The sequence below is a fragment of the Cydia strobilella genome, chromosome 20 (genome assembly GCF_947568885.1).
Source record: "Cydia strobilella chromosome 20, ilCydStro3.1, whole genome shotgun sequence".
In the NCBI taxonomy this organism is placed as follows: domain Eukaryota; kingdom Metazoa; phylum Arthropoda; class Insecta; order Lepidoptera; family Tortricidae; genus Cydia; species Cydia strobilella.
The window spans coordinates 5,523,850-5,542,764 of NC_086060.1; the positions used below are offsets into that span (position 1 = coordinate 5,523,850).

At 35.3% G+C, this 18,915-nt stretch overlaps 1 protein-coding gene across 2 annotated transcripts in view; it reads left to right on the top strand.

The window, feature by feature from the left end:
• Positions 1-11,948, top strand: part of LOC134750717 (phosphoacetylglucosamine mutase) — a 30,056-nt gene extending 18,108 nt beyond the window's left edge. For both annotated transcript variants that reach the window (XM_063685953.1, XM_063685954.1), the window contains 5 exons: positions 8,030-8,189; positions 9,166-9,320; positions 10,001-10,190; positions 10,577-10,747; positions 11,794-11,948. In XM_063685953.1, coding sequence (XP_063542023.1) covers positions 8,030-8,189; positions 9,166-9,320; positions 10,001-10,190; positions 10,577-10,747; positions 11,794-11,874 — 757 coding nt within the window. In that variant the 3' untranslated portion in view covers positions 11,875-11,948. The remainder of the gene's footprint in view (positions 1-8,029; positions 8,190-9,165; positions 9,321-10,000; positions 10,191-10,576; positions 10,748-11,793) is intronic.
• The last annotated feature ends 6,967 nt before the right edge of the window (positions 11,949-18,915 follow it).

Below are 18,915 nucleotides of genomic sequence, written 5' to 3' on the forward strand. Positions count from 1 at the left end.
AATTTGAATAGTGCTCCTCGGTTTTATGCAATCCTGGTAAACGCGGAAGAAAAAGTGAGCGCAGTATGAATTCTGTTGTGTCACTATGAACGTTTGCAAAATTTGATTTAAACTTTTTGTTTCATACTTGTCTATTGCAAAACTTTAACCTATTATATGTAGCTGACAGTTTGACGGTTAACTCCTCAACTACGGACTCGTTATAATTGTTACATGTTAGCTAATATAAACCGAACTTGGCCGGTTTTTTTTCCAAAAATTTTAGTAACAGGTCAGAACTAATCGTAATCAAGTAGTCAAGAAAAGTTTACTAAAAAAAACAACTTGAATTCAGGCATCTTTTATTACCCGACTGCCAAAGGAGGAGGGTAATGTTTTTCGAGTGTATGTATGTATGTCTGTTTGTTTCTTTGTGGCTTCCTGTAGCCTAAACGGCTTGATGGATTTTGATGTACGAGGTATCGTTAGATTCGTCTTGATCACGGGAGTGCCATAGGATACATTTTATCCCGAAAGTCCTACGGGATACAGAGATAATATTTTCTTTACTTTCACTTTGAAAAAAATTGATGTATGAGGTATTATTAGATTCGCCTTGATCACGGGAGTATCATAGGATACAAACAGCTAAAAAGTTATAAATAAATAAAAAATTATTATAAAAAATATTAACGATTTTAGACTTTAGGTATTTACTTAAATCTTATTATTATTATTCTTTGGAAATTTATACAATACTCTTTATTTATTGATACTTTATCATACTGTAAAGTTTTTTCTGGCAGAGGAATTACTGCGGGGTCCACTACCTTTATTTCCTACACTAAAAACAAAAAACCCGACTGCACACTAAAAAGAGGAAAACAAGCCCCACTAGAATATTGTTTAATCAAATGCTAAAACCAAGCTATTGAATACCGTTTAAACAATATAATAATGCACTATGAAATGTGTTCGTAATCGACAGTTAAATAAATAAAAACTTATTCTAAATACTAACTAAATATAATTTATAAATGTTGATGGTAAGTATCGCAGGCGGGGACCAACTTGACCGCCACCAACGAAAATACCTACCTAAGTAACATTCTGCTAAATAGTGAACTTAAGAGGCCGGTGTCGATTTTAGTCGCAAAAATGTAAAATTGATAGATTTAGTCGGTGAAATTGTACACCTTTTGTTACCTAATTGAAATAGCAAGTACTGGTTTCTATTAGCACGTCTTCTTATCTTACCTTTTATCAGATCAATATTTTGAAAACAGACTCACTAAATTAGTAATGTTGGCTTTTCTGATGGACGTTTAGGTAAACGCGCGTAAAGCACTGATTTTGTCGCTCTTATTTGTAAATTTCGTAAAGTTTGGACGGCTAAACATGGTAATTTTGTATTACACATATCCTGTACTTAACGTTTATCAAACTACATTTTTATTATTATGACTTTGAAGTAGTGTAAATGAAAGTTAGACGAAATCAATTTTCTCCAGAAATTACTTCAAAACAAGCGACAATTTCTCTGAAAATCGACTTAATTTCAACAAAATTTTCATACTTAAACAATCTACTACATTTGCTGAAACTATTCTTATACATCAATTTGTATAATTTACCACCATAAATTTTTGATGAATTTTTAAAAACTACCCCTTCTTTTTATAAAATACCGGTGACGCACGCTCGCGACCTGATTATTAAAAGGCAAGATGAGAAGACGTGCTAATAAAAACCAATACTTGTTATTTAGATATTACGTAACAAAACGTGTATAATTTCAACGACTAAATCTATCAATTTAAAATTTTTGCTCCAAAATCGACTACGGCCCCTTAACAACCAACAACCAAAATGACTATAAGTAACCCTCTGTTGGTCCCCGCCTGCGATACTTACCATCAACATTTATACATTTTATTTATTTATTTAACTATCGATTACGAACACATTTCATAGTGCATTATATTGTTTAAACGGTATTCCATAGCTTGGTTTTAGCATATGATTAAACAATATACTTGTGGGGCTTGTTTTCCTCTTTTTAGTGTGCAGTCGGGTTTTTTGTTTTTTTATAATAATGTCACTAAAAACCAAGTCTATATTGCAGCTCGCTTTTGCTTCCGCGTGTACTAGGGTAGTATGAAGAAGAAGAGGCATTATTTAGCCCAGAACAGCATACAAAATAGACCAGTAGGTTATGTCCCAATAATTCTAATAAGTTTTAGACCTTTACGAGGTGGAGCGTTATTGTTTGAGCAACTCGCAGTTATATATGTAAAAAAAAATCTTGCAATACTTAAAATTAAATTATAAATAATCACATTGATTTTCAAATTAAGAAAAAAAAACTCCTCACACAATGAAAAAGATGACCCGGTTTTGATAAAAGATGTAAAGGAACTACCACTAAAAAACTTGCTTTCAAATGAAAAAAAAAACTGCATTCAAATCGGTTCAACAGTTTAAGAGCTGTGGTGTCACAGACAGACACACACATAGCGTCTAACTTATACCAAAGATAGATATAACTCCGTAATAGATGGATACAGTCTAAGGAAAAAACGTGCCTCGAAAATCAAGAAAATTTGATTCTCGTTCAGAGGGCGCTACTAGTTTTGGCCTACAGTCGTATAGATGGCGTTGACGGTTTCGTTTGTTATTTAACAATTTTAACGCATATCAGTGAAAGAACATGGGTCAAAATCATAAAAATAATTAATGCAAATAAAAAAAATCATTTATCTATATTTAAATACATTCTATCGTATTTTTATAAATGTTCACTTTTAGTTTTTAAGTGTGTCGACAGATGGCAGTGAATTTACTGGGGTTACAAAATTTACTATGACAGTACCGCTCTAGTATAAGTTACTCTATGCTTATACCTATTTTTGCTTTAGGGGTTAAAAACAGTACTTATAATTAAATTGCACCGCCCCCTTACTGCAGTATATCTATCTCTTCTCTGCCTAATAGATAGCATCTAGAATATCTAGATGAACTGGTGACCTATATACCTCGTATGGCAACATCTTGAATTTCATGCGGCCCTGGTAAACGCGGAAGAACATTCTAGAGTAGATCCGATTGGACTTAACTGCTGATGCTTTCTGTATGTTTTTAGGGTTCCAAAGGGTAAAAACGGGACCCTATTACTAAGACTCCACTGTCCGTCTATGTCAGGCTGTATCTCATGAACCGCGATAGCTAGACAATTGAAATTTTTTAACAGATGATGTATTTCTGTTGCCGCTATAACAGGTTTTGGACAAGTTTTCAGAGATAATAAAATATGACATTTGATGCATCAAGGCGATTTGTTTACAGAGGACCTATACCGGGAAACGCGAATCCGAAATTTCTCTATCTGCCTCTTTATCGCTCGAATATGCAAGTGACAGAGATGTTAGATAACGAAATCTCGATTTTCTTGTTTCGCGATAGACCCTCAGATTGTGGTAGTGGCGCCCCCTATGCAGAGTTTCGCGTAATATTCCCTGTTGTTATATTGCCAATTTAACCATAAAAATATTCAAACTAACTTGACAATGTCACCATAAAAAAATCTAACATGCGAATTATGCGAAACATTTTATGTTTAAATGCTCTTCGTTATTGTGGAACTGTGCCTATTGTTGTCTCTTTTAAACCCGCATCTGTCTCCGTTGTACCTAGTTCCGTTTTGGGCTGTGACCCTCATCCCCTGCAGTTTATGCAGTCCTGGTAAACGCGGAAGAAAATGCGAGCAAAGTTACAGGTTGCGTTTGAACTTTGACCCCGTTGCAATATTAACATTTTTATTTTAAGAAAAGTATTTGAAAATATGTTCACGGAAGAATAAACAATTATATAATTATAATATTATTAACACTGCGAGTTTAATAGCAATTTTAACATTTCATAAATACGTCATTTATACTCAAAATAAGTCATTTGCGAAAATTTTGCGGCCTAGGTACTTTAAATTTAACATTAATTTTCTTCCTTATTGGTCTACCTACTAAAAAAAGGTACTAAATGACTCCAGAAAATGTTCCTATGGAACACATGTAGACGATGCCGTGGAATGCTTCAATGCTATTGTCTGTTTCAAATTAGCATCTCCGTTATACCAAATTCCGTTTTGTTCCACAGTTCATATCCTATAGTTTCTGCAGTGCTGGTAAACGCGGAAGAAAACCCGAGGTTAGGTTGCGTTTGAACTTTGACCCCGTTGCACTTTTGTCTAAAAAATCAGGAATATTTTTTTAGTCGTACTTTTATAAAGACAATTTGTAATGAAAACATGTCCATGAAACGAGCTAACACTTTTTTTATTGCCGCTTTTAACGAAACATCTTAATTTTAATTAAAATAATTTTAACATTTCGTTATGATTTAGGTACATACATACAGTAGGCGCTCGGTAATCCGGCACTTTTCTTATTTTTTGATAAATAAATAATAATCCATTCAGTCATTTTCAATTTAGAGCAGTTCAAAATTAACTGTGGATTGTGAAATTTTTGAACGTTTTCTAATAATTTGTTAGACCAAGTAGTGGAAATGTTACAGTATGTTATATATATTTGTGATCTACTCACAAAGCCTTTTTATTTGAGTTCCCACATCACATGGTATGTTTAAAAAAAAAAGAATAAAAGCTTTGTACTACGGACTTCATGACATCACAGCAACTAACTACCCTCACCACTTTCGCGCTTGTCATCTCATATATTTGTATTCAGGACATCATACTGAATTCACTGATATACCAAATATACCCATGTCAGAGACGACATGAGCGAAAAGTAACCTAAAGCCTGTTCGGCCACTACTAAAACCAGAATGTATTGATCGACTTTTGTCCGGAATTTACTAGGTAAATACATTATATATTTCTGGATAAACTTAGTACAATCAACTGCAATAATAACCCAACGAAGCAGGCAGATATATATATATATTTGTGTTGTTGACCCTTAACCTCTATAGCAGGTGACCTAGTGCACTCATTTAATCCCAACCTCCTCTGCTTTATGCTGCCCTGGTAAACGCGGAAGCAAAATCTAGCAGTCAGTGGGGAATGCTCAAATGGTTAGCTTTAAAATATTGTTTTCATCACACTTGCTCGAAAAAAATCTTATTTCATGAAGGTGTACTGAAGGAAGGACTATATTGTTTCCGCGGCAGTTATGGATTCTGAAAAAAAAGCTATAACTCACTCGTGAGCTATAGATTTTTTTTTTATTATGTCACTAAACTCACTAATTTCTTACGAACCAAGTAGGAGGTATAGCTGAGTTTTACTTTGAAAATACTGATGTTTATAAATTATTATTTTTGTTTGTGCTTTAAAATATTTAATTTGATTAATTTAATAGCTGTTTCAAATATTTTTACACAATTTTCAATTGTGGCTGAATGCCGATGGGTCTGTGCCTTCGATGAAAATTTTCAAAATGGCGGATGAATGTTTGAAATGTCACCGTTTTTAAGAATGATTTCGCTTAAAATTTAGGTTTTTCATCGCAAGTGTGATAAAAAACATTGTGTGTAACTTCGGGGGTAATAATATTGTTACTCTAGGCTTTAATTCACTCCAGCCTGCGGCTGTCGTGAATATAATATAGATTCTCGTACTATATTTCAATTGCACGTTGCACAATGTACTATTAAATAAAATTCGAATTCGGCAGTAGGAAAAATTGTGAATCAATGTGTGGACGATGCACCTTTTTACATGTTTACTTTTTATACTTTTTCTATATTTTTGAATTGTATTGTTTTTTGTAGTTTTATGTTCCTTTTTATGTTCTGATTTTGTTTAGTATTCTCCTAGATTTCACAGAATAAACACCTATACTGTCATGAACTAGTGCGCCTATAATTTATACAATGATTATTGTGCCCAATTTTTACTCCTCGGCGCAAAAAGAGGGGTGTTATAAGTTACACCGAAATGTGTGTATGTGTCTGTCTGCGTCACCGTCGCTCTTAAACGTGTGAACTGATCATGTTCGACATCCAAATGAGTTTTTTATTTTATTTATTTGACAGCTGATTTTTAGCAGTGGTTCTTAGTCATGTTTTATCGACATCGGTTCATCTGTTTATTTGCGTTGGGGGATTTAAAAATGTTCTAAGCTTTTATTATACTCATTGGTGTGGGTCAAATCTTGGAAGTTAGCTTAGAACCACTCCTGATTTGTACTTCGTTCATCGTTGATACCTACTTAAGTCCCTATGGCTTTCTTAAATATATCTGGTCTTATATGAATTAATAATCAACCTGCCATTTTATTAGTAGGCATCTGGGATATAAAACGGAACTAAACTCTATAGGTACCAACTTGAAGTACATAATTTTGTAGGTCACGAGTGCAATATGTTTGTCTCCCTCTGTCCGTCATCTCGTTCTAGTCTAGACAAATAGGTCACCTAAATAGTGCAGCTTGTTTTCGTTAAGCTAACGCTTGCCTTCTACATTTTATGCAATCCTGGTGCACGTTGAAGAGAATAGTTGGCAGTGGATAGTGGATACTTTTGATTCTGCTGAAAACATAGTTTTGCTCAGAAACGGTAAGAGCACTGGAATCTTTACAAAAGATATTTAATTTTTTCTATAAATGTTGATAAGCTGACTTATAATAATTAATTTCCTAAGCAAAGGCATGAAATATCTAACATACCATCAGATTGAAAATTAGCTTCGATGCGAGTGTAGAAAGAATATAGAGTGTTCATAAGCGAGCCTCTGATTCTAAAGGGGCCCACTGACTGACGATATCGGCCTGTCAGTGGTTCGGGACTCATATTTTTGTTCTAACTGACAGGCCGATATCGTCCGGCGGACTGATAGTCAGTGGGCCCTTAACAGCTTCGGTATCTTCTCATACGTTTGAGAAACTCATTAGAATTAGACTATTGTATTCGAATATATTATATTTTAAGAAATATTATAACATTTTTGTGTGGCTTGTTATGTAAGATATTATTGTAGGTGACTGTACCAATAGTTTACCTAAATACCTAACGCCCTGGCTAGACTGTAACTCGGATATATACATACATATACTGGATTTCGTTTATCAACCATCTCGTTCTCCATGTTATTGATTTTTTACAATTTGGGTCACCGGGTGCACTAAAAGCTAGACCTGTGTTTTATGCAGTCTTGGATTATGTGCTGGATGGTTTGGGCTTCCGCACCGCAGCCGCAAGCCGGGAAATCCACCCACCCACAGCGGTGTTTTAATAGGCCCATCGACCGTGACCAGTACGAAGTCTATTCAGGTTGAACCAATCTCGTCTACGAAAGTCCGACCCCATTATTCTGGAGCCAGGCGTAATTTCATAACCTAGTTTTCCCGACCCCAAACCCCAAAATTAGGTCCACATTTTCATACATAAACGGCAGATAAATATGTGCGTCGGGAGAGGTAGCTTGGATGTGCTAAAACATCTCTCCTATCGTATGGAACCCTGGTACAGAGCAGCAAAAACAGCTGAGTACAATTGTACTTGCAAGCTATTAGCTAGTGTACAGTGACCTCACTGTACCTCATAAATTCGGTGCAACTGTACTCACTGTTACTAGGAGCGTAGTAGATTAAGGAGCGTATTGTAGTTGAGGCTAAAATTGAATTTGCAGTTTCCTTATAGAGTACGTGCATACGTGCATAAACTGTAGGGGGTAGCTCAGGAGCCCTGTTTATTGGCGCGAAGTGCAAATGTCAAGTTTAAATTTCCAATGTAGCCCACAAGATGGCAGAAACTACAATGCATAAGAAAACGTACGTGACCTGTAGAGGGCAGCACTCGTTTTGACGTGAAGTGTCAATGGGCAGTTTATGTTTCCGATTCAGGCCACAAGACCCTCCAAGGCATAAGATCCCTATAATATAATGTTTAATTTTAGAAAACTTGTTTGTAAAATTTGTTTTTTATTTCTTCCGAGAAAGTAAGCTTCGTCGTATAAAATGTTACATTTAAAAGGGTATTTTTTATGCTTTTTTATAATTTATTAACTGTGATATTTATTTGATTGCAGTAATAAAATGCATCTCTTGGACGGAGATAAAATCGCAACTCTGTTAGCGAGCTACGTGACAGAACTTCTCAAGGCGTGCGAAGCGACCGACTTGAAGCTCGGTCTTGTTCAGACCGCATACGCCAACGGAGCGTCCACTAAATACATTACAGAAGATCTGGTAAGTCTTGTCCTAAAGTAATCCTTAAGTAAAGACGAATACGATCGCAACTCTATTAGCGAGCTACGTGACAGAACTTCTCAAGGCGTGCGAAGCGACCGACTTGAAGCTCGGTCTTGTTCAGACCGCATACGCCAACGGAGCGTCCACCAAATACATTACAGAAGATCTGGTAAGTCTTGTCCTAAAGTAATCCTTAAGTAAAGACGAATAAGATCGCAACTCTATTAGCGAGCTACTTCACAGAGCTGCTAAAGGCGTGCGAAGCGACCGACTTGAAACTTGGTCTCGTTCAGACCGCAATCGCCAACGGAGCGTCCACCAAATACATCACCAAAGATTTGGCACAGAATAAGTAATAGTATTATCATACAGAATTTGCATGCCATATTGTGGTAGACCATACATGCATGTAACACTTAATAGCTACACTATGTACCTATAACATCCCAATGACATGTAACCATAACAACTGTGTATGTTCAAGCGAAATAAATAAATTGAAATTGAGAACGGCCACGCACCACCCCGTCCCGATTCGAATTACCTCGCCCCGCGACACCAGATTGACGACCCTTTGCCGACCGCTCAGTACTGATTTTAAGCAACTTACACAATGACGCGTGCCGCGTCTACAGTCGTGCCTTTCACACATATAACCGCAAGTGATTTTTCACGTATAAGCGTGTCCGCCCTGTGGATCTGATATGACTTTTCTTATTCATAAGAAAACGTTCAAAAGTCACATCTTTTTATTTCCAGTAACACCACCTCCACCTCCATCCATGTGTGTACAAATTGCTGTATTCTTTCAAATCCAGCATTGACTGACAAAAAAAAACAGCTTGTACTACAATGCAGTGAGGCATTCAAATGAAACAGATATTCACAGAAAATCAATTCTAAACTATTTATTTCTTGCTAAACAAAACACTTTTCACTTACCGTCTTATCTTTTTTATTATCTTTATTCCAGAAAGTACCAGTGTCATGTGTGAAGACAGGTGTAAAGCATCTCCACCACGCGGCGCAGTCATATGACATCGGAGTGTATTTCGAGGCCAACGGACACGGCACAGTTCTATACAGCGATAAGGCTAAGACTACGATACGACGCATCGCTCAAGAAGGGTAAGTTCAACTTCATCATTTCAAGTGAAAAGGTTTTGTCCGGACAAAAACTGTTATCTGACTACTAATTACATATAACTTCAAAGCGTGAAATTGGTCCTATCTGACCGCTGTCTCAGGCACGAATCTATAATAAACGCACGTAAGCAATTTTGGCACATATAATAAAGTACAGCCCCATGTACTGATGTCATTTAATCTTATCGACGCCGTGTCTAACACAAAAGCTGTCACTCGGACGCCACGTCACCGATATTGTCAAAACTGAAATTGACCTTTATGCAAATGCACGTAGGTCTATGTTGCTCTGTGGTCTGTGACCGATTAATCGGTCTTTGGCGTTGGACCTGCTGTGCCGATATATCGGTCATTGGCGTCCAAAAGGTTAAGAGGTTTAAGGTAGCCGCGGTATCTTAAACTAATTGTGAAGACGATCTTTTTGTTAAAGATTGTGTTAAGACCCCGCGTACAAATTTTTGTACAAATTCCAAAATCTATTTAGAACTTTTGTTGAGTAACTAAGGGTTCCAAATTCAAAAACAAAACAAATGCTTCTGGGTCTCAGGAGGTTGTATTCAGTAGTATTAACAATGGCCTTTGATTATATCGGACGAATGTACGAAGACCTAGTGCCTATGAAGGCATACAATAACAAAAATAACCATGTGTACTTTTTACAGGGAACCAGAACAGCGAAAAGCAGCTCAACTACTCCTAAACTTCATTGACATGACCAATGAAACGGTCGGCGACGCCATTTCTGACCTCTTCCTAGTAGAAACAGTCCTTTGCGCAAGGGGACAGAACGTCAAAGACTGGATGGAGGCTTATACGGACCTCCCGTGCCGGCAACTGAAGGTCACAGTGCAAGTGAGTCCTTGTGTCTATAGTGTTAAGGTATATTTTATTATAACATTTAAAAGAAGTTTCCTATAGAGAACGTTCCCGAGAAATTTCTCGAGAACAAAGAGAAGTTGGCCTTTAGAATCGTCCAATTGGTTCGAATACCTTACGCATGGTTATTAATCACTTACAGTAATAATTAAAAAAAAAATTTGAAATTTGATATTGTTTTGATTATATGTACTTTCTCAGAAATTTCCGTCCAAGAGAAATTTCTCGAGAATTGTTGAGAATTTCCAGGGGAAGGAATTCTCGATAACGAGAATATTCTCGCCGACACATCACTACTAATGACTGATACGTTCTATGTGGATGAGATCTTGAAACGAAATTTCTGTTTTAATTTTTGTCAGGACCGCAACGCGATATCAACAGCGGACGCCGAGCGGCGCTGCACGGCACCCGAAGGGCTCCAGAGCCGGATCGACGAACTAGTGGCTACCTACAAGAGTGGGAGGTGCTTCGTACGACCTTCTGGTACTGAGGACGTCGTCAGGGTATATGCTGAGGCTGATACACAAGAGGTATAAAATCTATCTCAACTAACTTTATCTCTACAAGCAAAGTAAAGCCGCACGACGAGCGGCAGAGCTCTGTTAACGCATACTGGTCTTAGGGCCAGTTGCACCAGCCAAAATGATGTATTTTCTAATGCCTAACTTCAATTCTTTATCATACAAAATAGTTTTAATCATATTACGTCACATCGTTTCATTTCTAATTACACAGACATAAAAAAAACAATCACTAAAAATCCTAAGAACTAAGAAATTTAGGTACTACTAATAAAACTAAATTAATCTTTAAAAACTAATCGAATAACCCACCCCGCATCGCTCCCCAACTCCATGCCTAACTTATTACATTTGTATATTAAATGTTATTACGTTAAATAATACGTTACGTTATTATATTATTAAATGTTATTTAATGTTATACGCTTGAGCATAGCGATCCAGCGAGGGAATGCTGCCAGCATCCTCAGCACCATGCCACGGGGGCCCATTTTAGATTTAGATTTTTAGTTTTATAGTAGTTTTAGTTTAGTTAATTGTAGTTTAATTTTTTCTGTAAGGCTTTATTTATTGTTTCTATTCTAAGTATTTAATCCATTATACTCGTAGTCAATGTTATTATGTATAGGTACTTTAGTTCTTAGCTCTTAAATGTATTGCAATACCCTCACAGAGTTGTGTTGAGACATGTAATGATTTATACATAAGACCTTTTGTACACACTAAGCAAGAAATAAATAAAATGAAACACTCAGTGGTGAACTGTGAAATTTTCCATAAAACTAAACGAACGTTTTAACGGTGACAGACGGACCGACCCTTAAGTGCTTCAGGATGGATGAAACATGTCGCGCTGCTGCAGTTGTTATGCGTATCAAAGGGGTCCATATTGGATTGCATACAAGTTTAAGTCATATATTTGATACGCATAACGACTTGTGTCATAATCATCATTGCGCATACGAATGAAAAGTCATATTATATTGTGTCATACATTTTTTGCCATAATATTTGATGACATACTCAGCATACCTAACCAATTTTGTATTTTTCAGAACGCAGACAAATTAGCGGCACAAGTATCGCAGGCAGTTTTCGACTTAGCCGGCGGCGTGGGCGATCGGCCACTCGCTTAAACTGACAAACATACACTCCATGCACGGCAGCTTCTACCCCAGGGCACAGAATATATAATAGTAGTACAGAAGGTTCACTCCAGGGCTCGGAACCGGTATTTTTTTAAAACCCCGAAATAGCCCCATATTTTGAATTTTTTTATGCTCATTACGTAGGACTGAATCATGTATTTAGGAAACAATTTTGCATTATTAAAACGTCCCATTAAAAATTAAATTATAAACAAAAGAACGAAAAAGAACGTAAAAAAAAAATAATAAAAAAAAATAAAAATTTCCGACCCCTGGTTCACTCTAACAAAACGCGTCTACTACGCGCAAGGTGGCGCAAGCGCTGGCACGCGTCCGTTCCGTAGCGGTGCGCGGCAACTACTATGGCTACACACCAAAATTGGTGTGGGCAGCATGTACTTGTAGCGACACAACGAAATCGCGGAGTGAGCTGCGCCTGCCAAGGGCTCTATATTTGTCAGGTAAAAAACGACCTTGAGGTTTTAAATATAGAATTGAATTTAGATTAAGAGAGAAGAGTTTAAAATTGGAGATTCCCACTGCTTTCATGGATCCTGGGGAATAGAGGGTATTTTTTGTGAATTTAGCTCAGAATGAAAGTCGGTTAGAGCTAGAGCAAGATAAGTCTGCAAGATTTTGATAGCACACGCAGTTCAAGTGTTATTTATACGTCATAATTTCGTAGAAGTTTGACGTTTAAAATAACACTTGCACCGCGTGTGCTATCAAAATCGTTGCAGACTTATTTTGGTCTAACTCTAATTAAGAGCCAGTAATATTGATATGAAACTATGTAGATTTGCAGAAGATATAATTTACGAACGAGGAATATGACTACTATATGTATGTCATCATTCATATTAAATATTGTGAGAGAAATATATTTACTTAGAAAAGTATATAGAAAGGAAATATAAGTACTAAATTTTGAAAGACAGACATTTCTGCTCACTAATCTAGCGGTAAGGAAAGAAGTAAGGAAACAGTCATGTAATGACTTGTATCGTGATTGATTGATTGATTGACAAATATGCTAAGTATTAAGTGTATGAAATGAAGCATATACAGTGTGGAAAGAATGAATGGGTCCTGGAGGGAAAGTGCCTTAAAACCTTAAGTTTGCTTATTTTACTCAAAGGAAACATTATTTTGTTGTTTAAAAATAAAAAAAATGCATTCAAAGATTTTTTTTAATTCGCTCGTTTCACCCGGGAAGCGAAACGACTAAAAATTTAAAAAATTTATAAACACGCTATTTTATTCTAATATTCGATACAGTTAATGTTAATGATAACATTTCTCCAAGAAACATTAGGTCTTACACTCGTCTGTCGTACAAAATATTCATAAAATCGAATATTTAGTATTCAAGAATATTTTTAGACCAGCAAAATTGAAAAAAAAAGAATTTATTTTGAATGCAGTTTTGTTTATTTTCAAAAAAAAAATAATGTTTCTTTTAAGCAAAATGAGCTAACTTAAGGTTTTGAGGTACTTTCCCTTCAGGGCCCATTCATTCTTTCCACACTATATATATTGGACTGGATTCTTTAGCTTTAACTTTAGATGTGACACTTAACCCCTCGCATGCTTAAATCCAGATCTTTTATGCAGATCCATGCGTGGGAATTTAAATATATTGTTTTAAATCTCAAGTTCTTTTTAGGGTTCCGTACCCAAAGGGTAAAAACGGGACCCTATTACTAAGACTCCGCTGTCCGTCCGTCTGTCTGACACCAGGTTGTATCTCATAAACCGTGATAGATTGAAATTTTCACAGATCATGTGTTTATGTTGCCGCTATAAATAAAAATAAAATAAAAATGTTATTTATTTAGGTATCAACCCATTACATTAAGATAATAATAATTATTAATCTTATTTATACATTCTAATCTATATTAAATTTTACTATTCTAAACTAAACTAATTATTACCTAATAACAACAAATACTAAAAAGTACAGAACCCTCGGTGGGCGAGTCCGACTCGCACTTGTCCGGTTTTTTTCAATGATCATATTTGACAGGCAGCATACGAGGGGTTAAGCTAGATACACACCCATTTTGTGATTCGGGGTGCAATTTTTAAAAGGCTTATGGAGATTAGCAGTCTTAATTTTACTTGTCTCTATTACTGATTAATCACAATTTATATATTTTTATGTAGTGACGAACCACTTAAATAATAAATTCTATTAACACAGACCCACTTAATAGCAGAATTTACCTTTTTTATTGCATGCGTAATTATTTTTGTAATCTAAAGAGCTACTTTTGACAGTGTTTAATCGAATTAAAAGCTATATCTTTAAAACTTTTAATGATTGTTAGGATTCCGTGTAAACTGTCAAATCGTTTTAGAGTTATAAACAATAATCTAATCACTGCCTTTATCTAGCTGTAAGAGGACACTTCATTGTGGTTCGATCTAATAGGGAATATTACGCGAAACTCTGCGTAGGTGGCGCCACTACCACAATCTGAGGGTCTATCCCGAAACAAGAAAATCGAAATTTCGTTATCTAACATCTCTGTCACTCTTGCATATTCGAGCGATAAAAAGGCAGATAGCGAAATTTCGGATTCTCGTCTCCCGGTAGGTCCTCTGTAAACATACCGCCTTGATGCATCAATGTCATATTTTATTATCTCTGAAAACGTGTCAAAAACCTGTTAAAGGTACAGTATGTATAAGTTACTCTATGGTTTACTAAAAAGGCTAGTGGTGGCAGAACATTGCAGTAATATCCCCTATTAAATTACTTTAAATTAGCAAAAGAGCTGCCTGAATTTCATAGATATTATCACTGTTAAAAACAATTAGGTTGTAGAACAAATTTGGAAACAGTTTTCGCGCTCCTCAAGCAGAGTAGAAAAATTGTGAGAAAAATATATGTAAATATGTGCCTCCGACTCTGAGCCTGTTTCATGCAGGGTACAGTCGCTATCAGATATATCGGAGCGGCCGAGGTGCTTAAATATATCTGAACACGCACCCTAACGCCTTGACAATAGAGGCGTGTTCAGATATTTGTGAGCGCCTTGGCCGCTCCGATGTATCCGATGGCGACTACATTAAGTAAATAACCTATTGTATCATTTTGGTAAATTTTTATTGACACACATTGAAGTGCCATGGCAACTATGAAACAGGTTTTTTTTTATGATTAAGTTATAACGCATAATACATTTTTGTCGATCTATTATTTTGTATGTTTACTTATTTAATCAATAATCTTTTATAATTTTAAATGACACAATAAATATTATGACATTTAACCTTTTCGACACCAACGACGGATATATCCGAACCGCAGGTCCAACGCCAAAGACAGATTAATCCGTCACAGACCACAGAGCAACATAGACCTACGTGCATATGCATAAAGTTTAATGTCAGTTTTGACACTTCGGTGACGTGGCGTCCGAGTGACAGCTTTTGTGTTTGACATGGCGTCTAAAAGGTTAAAATTAAGGACCAAATTTCATTTTTAATATTTGTTTACTATTTCATTTCTTTAAATGGGGCGACTTAAGATAAAAATGTAGAAGTCAAGCGAAAACGTTTTAGGGCTTGATTTGATAGCCAAGGAAAAGTTCTGAGCTTAAATATATACATATCACTATTCTTGGTTTATCAAATCAAGGACTAAATAATTAACATTAACGTCAATGTGGAGAAGACCGACATATAAAATGTATTGCAGGAAAGTCCGTCATAGGGCAAGAACTCGTATTTATATAATTTTACTCGTACTTCGCTCAGACACATTCAGAACGGAAGATTTTAGCTCCTTCTGCTCTACCGACCTTCTGTAAGTGGAGTATGTGTATAGGGCGACATAGAATAGTACAAAATTAAATAAAATGGAACTAAAAAAAATCCATACTAAATTGTTGCCATGTTTAAGCATTTTACGTCAAAAATGTGACTCAATAATTTACTACAATTTCTTGTCGGACTATACAAGCGCAATAGAAGCGACGATAGAGCTTGTAATTACGTTAAATTAACGACCTTAAATAACAAATATAACGACATTATATTGAAATTGTGGGGCACGAAACAAAGACGTGCAAAGAATTTAAACTAACTTTTTACTAGATGGCGCTGACCCTGCGGCGATTCTTTTTAAGACTTTGCACATCTATCAATTTTGTTGTCTGTGGTTATGTTTACGATTTAAAACTAGACCTTGCTTATCGAATTATGTATGAATTATTCCTGGATTTGAATGAAAGCTTTATCGCTGTACAAATTCGTTAGCCATAATAGCCACACCATACTTCAGTAGGGTCGTAAGTACGTATTGTATTTTATGTTGTGATATAGGTATTACGTGATTCCAAATTGCATTTTATGTCAACGAATCATCTGTGTCATAGAGCGTATTTTCTAATACTCAGTCTTTTAAGTCTTAAAATTTAATTGTGTACTCTTAAGGTCCATGCTGTTTTTAGGACTTAAACGAACCATACCCTAGACTAGTGTCATAAAAAAGGGCATTAGAATCTGATCATATAGTTTTAGGGTCTGAAATAAAAATAATTTCTAACAGAAACGTAAACATTGTCCCGTTAACAAATGTTGTCTTAAAAATAGGCTTTTCAGTACTACGGAATAAAACACAATAATTTCACAGTAGGTATCACAAAACTACTCATTGCTGCACGCTTACCATATTTTCGCACTATCTTACAAAATAAATCTTCCCTTATCATAAATATTACGTGATACGTGATCTGATTTCTTTATGGGGTAAAAACATCGGACGATCATTTTTATCTTAAAATTCATTTATCTAAATATTTGTTTATAGATGTAGATACATACGCAACTGAGAAATGAACAACTAAGTATCATTCTAAATTATTAATACAATAAAAAATACCATCTTCTAAGAGTCGGAAACGCGCATGTAACACCCCGGAATTGCAGGCGTCCTTTGGATACGCTGACCACTTACCACCAGGCGAACCATATGCTTCTTTGCCACCGACGTGGTATTAAAAAAGGATTGTAAAAGATATCTCGAATGAACCGGGTTGATAGAGATATTCGTTTAGTTTTTTTTATTCATGTATCTAGTAAATCAAAGTGATAAAAATGATACCGGGATAATTTATTTGTAAAATGTTTCCTTGTTTTTGGCGCTGCTTGTAATTATGTTTTTATGTTATTTCGTCAAGCATTGTAGTCAGCTTATAGGTTAATAAAATCAATGGTGTTCTAACTTAAGAGTAGTACAAATTATTGGTTAAATCATATCATTGACTTGTTTTTAGGTGCCCTATAGGAAATTTATATGCCTTAGACACAAAAGGGTTGACCATTAATTAATTTAAAATTATGACTAGCACATACACATAATATTTGGTCAGATTTTTAACATATAAATTTATTTTACTATCAAAACAAATTATATATTTACATTCGCTTATACTTCTGCTTATTATTAATTCTATAGTAGATCTTTAATTCGTGTGTGCAATCATGTGTGTTCGTTAGTGAGTCGTTTAGAGCGAAGGTCCTCATGAATGTGTGTAGAAATATATATATATCTACATATAACTTTAGTTCTTAATAGCCCAGAACTTTCAGACCCAGGTAAAATAAAAAAATATAATATGTAAAATACTGACCGAATTATTATTAGAAATAGGCTACCGGTTTAATAAATATTGCGAATCATTTTAGAATTCTTTCAATATGTATCTAATTTTCATTACTAGTTCGTTTTGAGGAACTAACTTAGTTTTGCGTAAAATACGCCTGGTAGTGTAAAAAAATTGTGTAATATTTTGGAATACAATAATTAGAGACTGTGTTTGAATGTTGTCTTGCTCCTTACGATTGTTTACTTATGATTATGCTACTGTTATTTTTTAATAAATCAATAATTACTATTTCTGTGTATTATTTTGTAATCTCTAGTAACAGGCAGGATTGACTCAGTTCATATTCTGTTTAATATTAGACTTATGGGTGTCAGAAATTATGCAAAATTGAACCCTATCACTCTGAAATCAAGTTCAATGTCGGGTGGGAAATATATTCCCTATGCCTTATAAAGGCTACTTGGCCGGGGTGTCTTAAACAAAACAGCACTTAAAATAAAAAAGACATTTTTTTAACAATATAATTTATTTAACAAAAACGTCAAATTAATACAATACTATGTCCGAGAAACCATTACAAAATGACACTTAGGTCCACAAACTCTTAAGGTCTAAGTGAAACCTACAAACTTAGAACTTAAAGTAAAATTCTTCTCAATAATATATCATTGAAACCGCATATTTCAGAGATCAGGAAACAATTTGTATTTATTTCATTACTGATTTAATTTTAAAGACATTATCTACATTTCCCGGTTTGTATGATATAAGCAAATACAAATATAAGCAATAAAATGGTGTGACTTCAGAGATTTTGAATAAGTATTCATCAAAGTAGCCCCTGCATCCTTTCATATATATATATAGGTATTTTTATTTTAAAGTGTGCTAACTATACACACGGGTGAAGTACCCAAGAGATGGAACAAGAAAAAGATATGAGAAAACGAATTAAGACTATTCAGAGTAGATTTAAAATTGAAAACGGACGAGAGAAAGCTGTGCAACAGGTAATCACGACAATTAGGTACTGGGGAATATTAGATATCACTTATGAGTAAAAACTACAAACGGGGCTACTTTGACAGACTTAATATTATCGGTTTTAGGTAGCTTATAAATTCAGAAAATAGTAGTCTGCAGTGGTGCAAAATTACAGTCACCCCATTTTATGGTATACTCTACATGTCTGAAAAATCACCTGAAATGATAACTTTCTGTGGTTTTAAAGCCTGACCAGGAATATATGATCACGCGCCATGTTGCCGATTTTCACTGGAACTAATTGTTTCATACTATACTGAACTGTCACCCTATACATGTAAATAACAGCGCCCTCTTGACAATGATCTTACTATATTACTGGTCAGGCTTTACGCATGTTAAACTTAAACACACATTTTGGAAT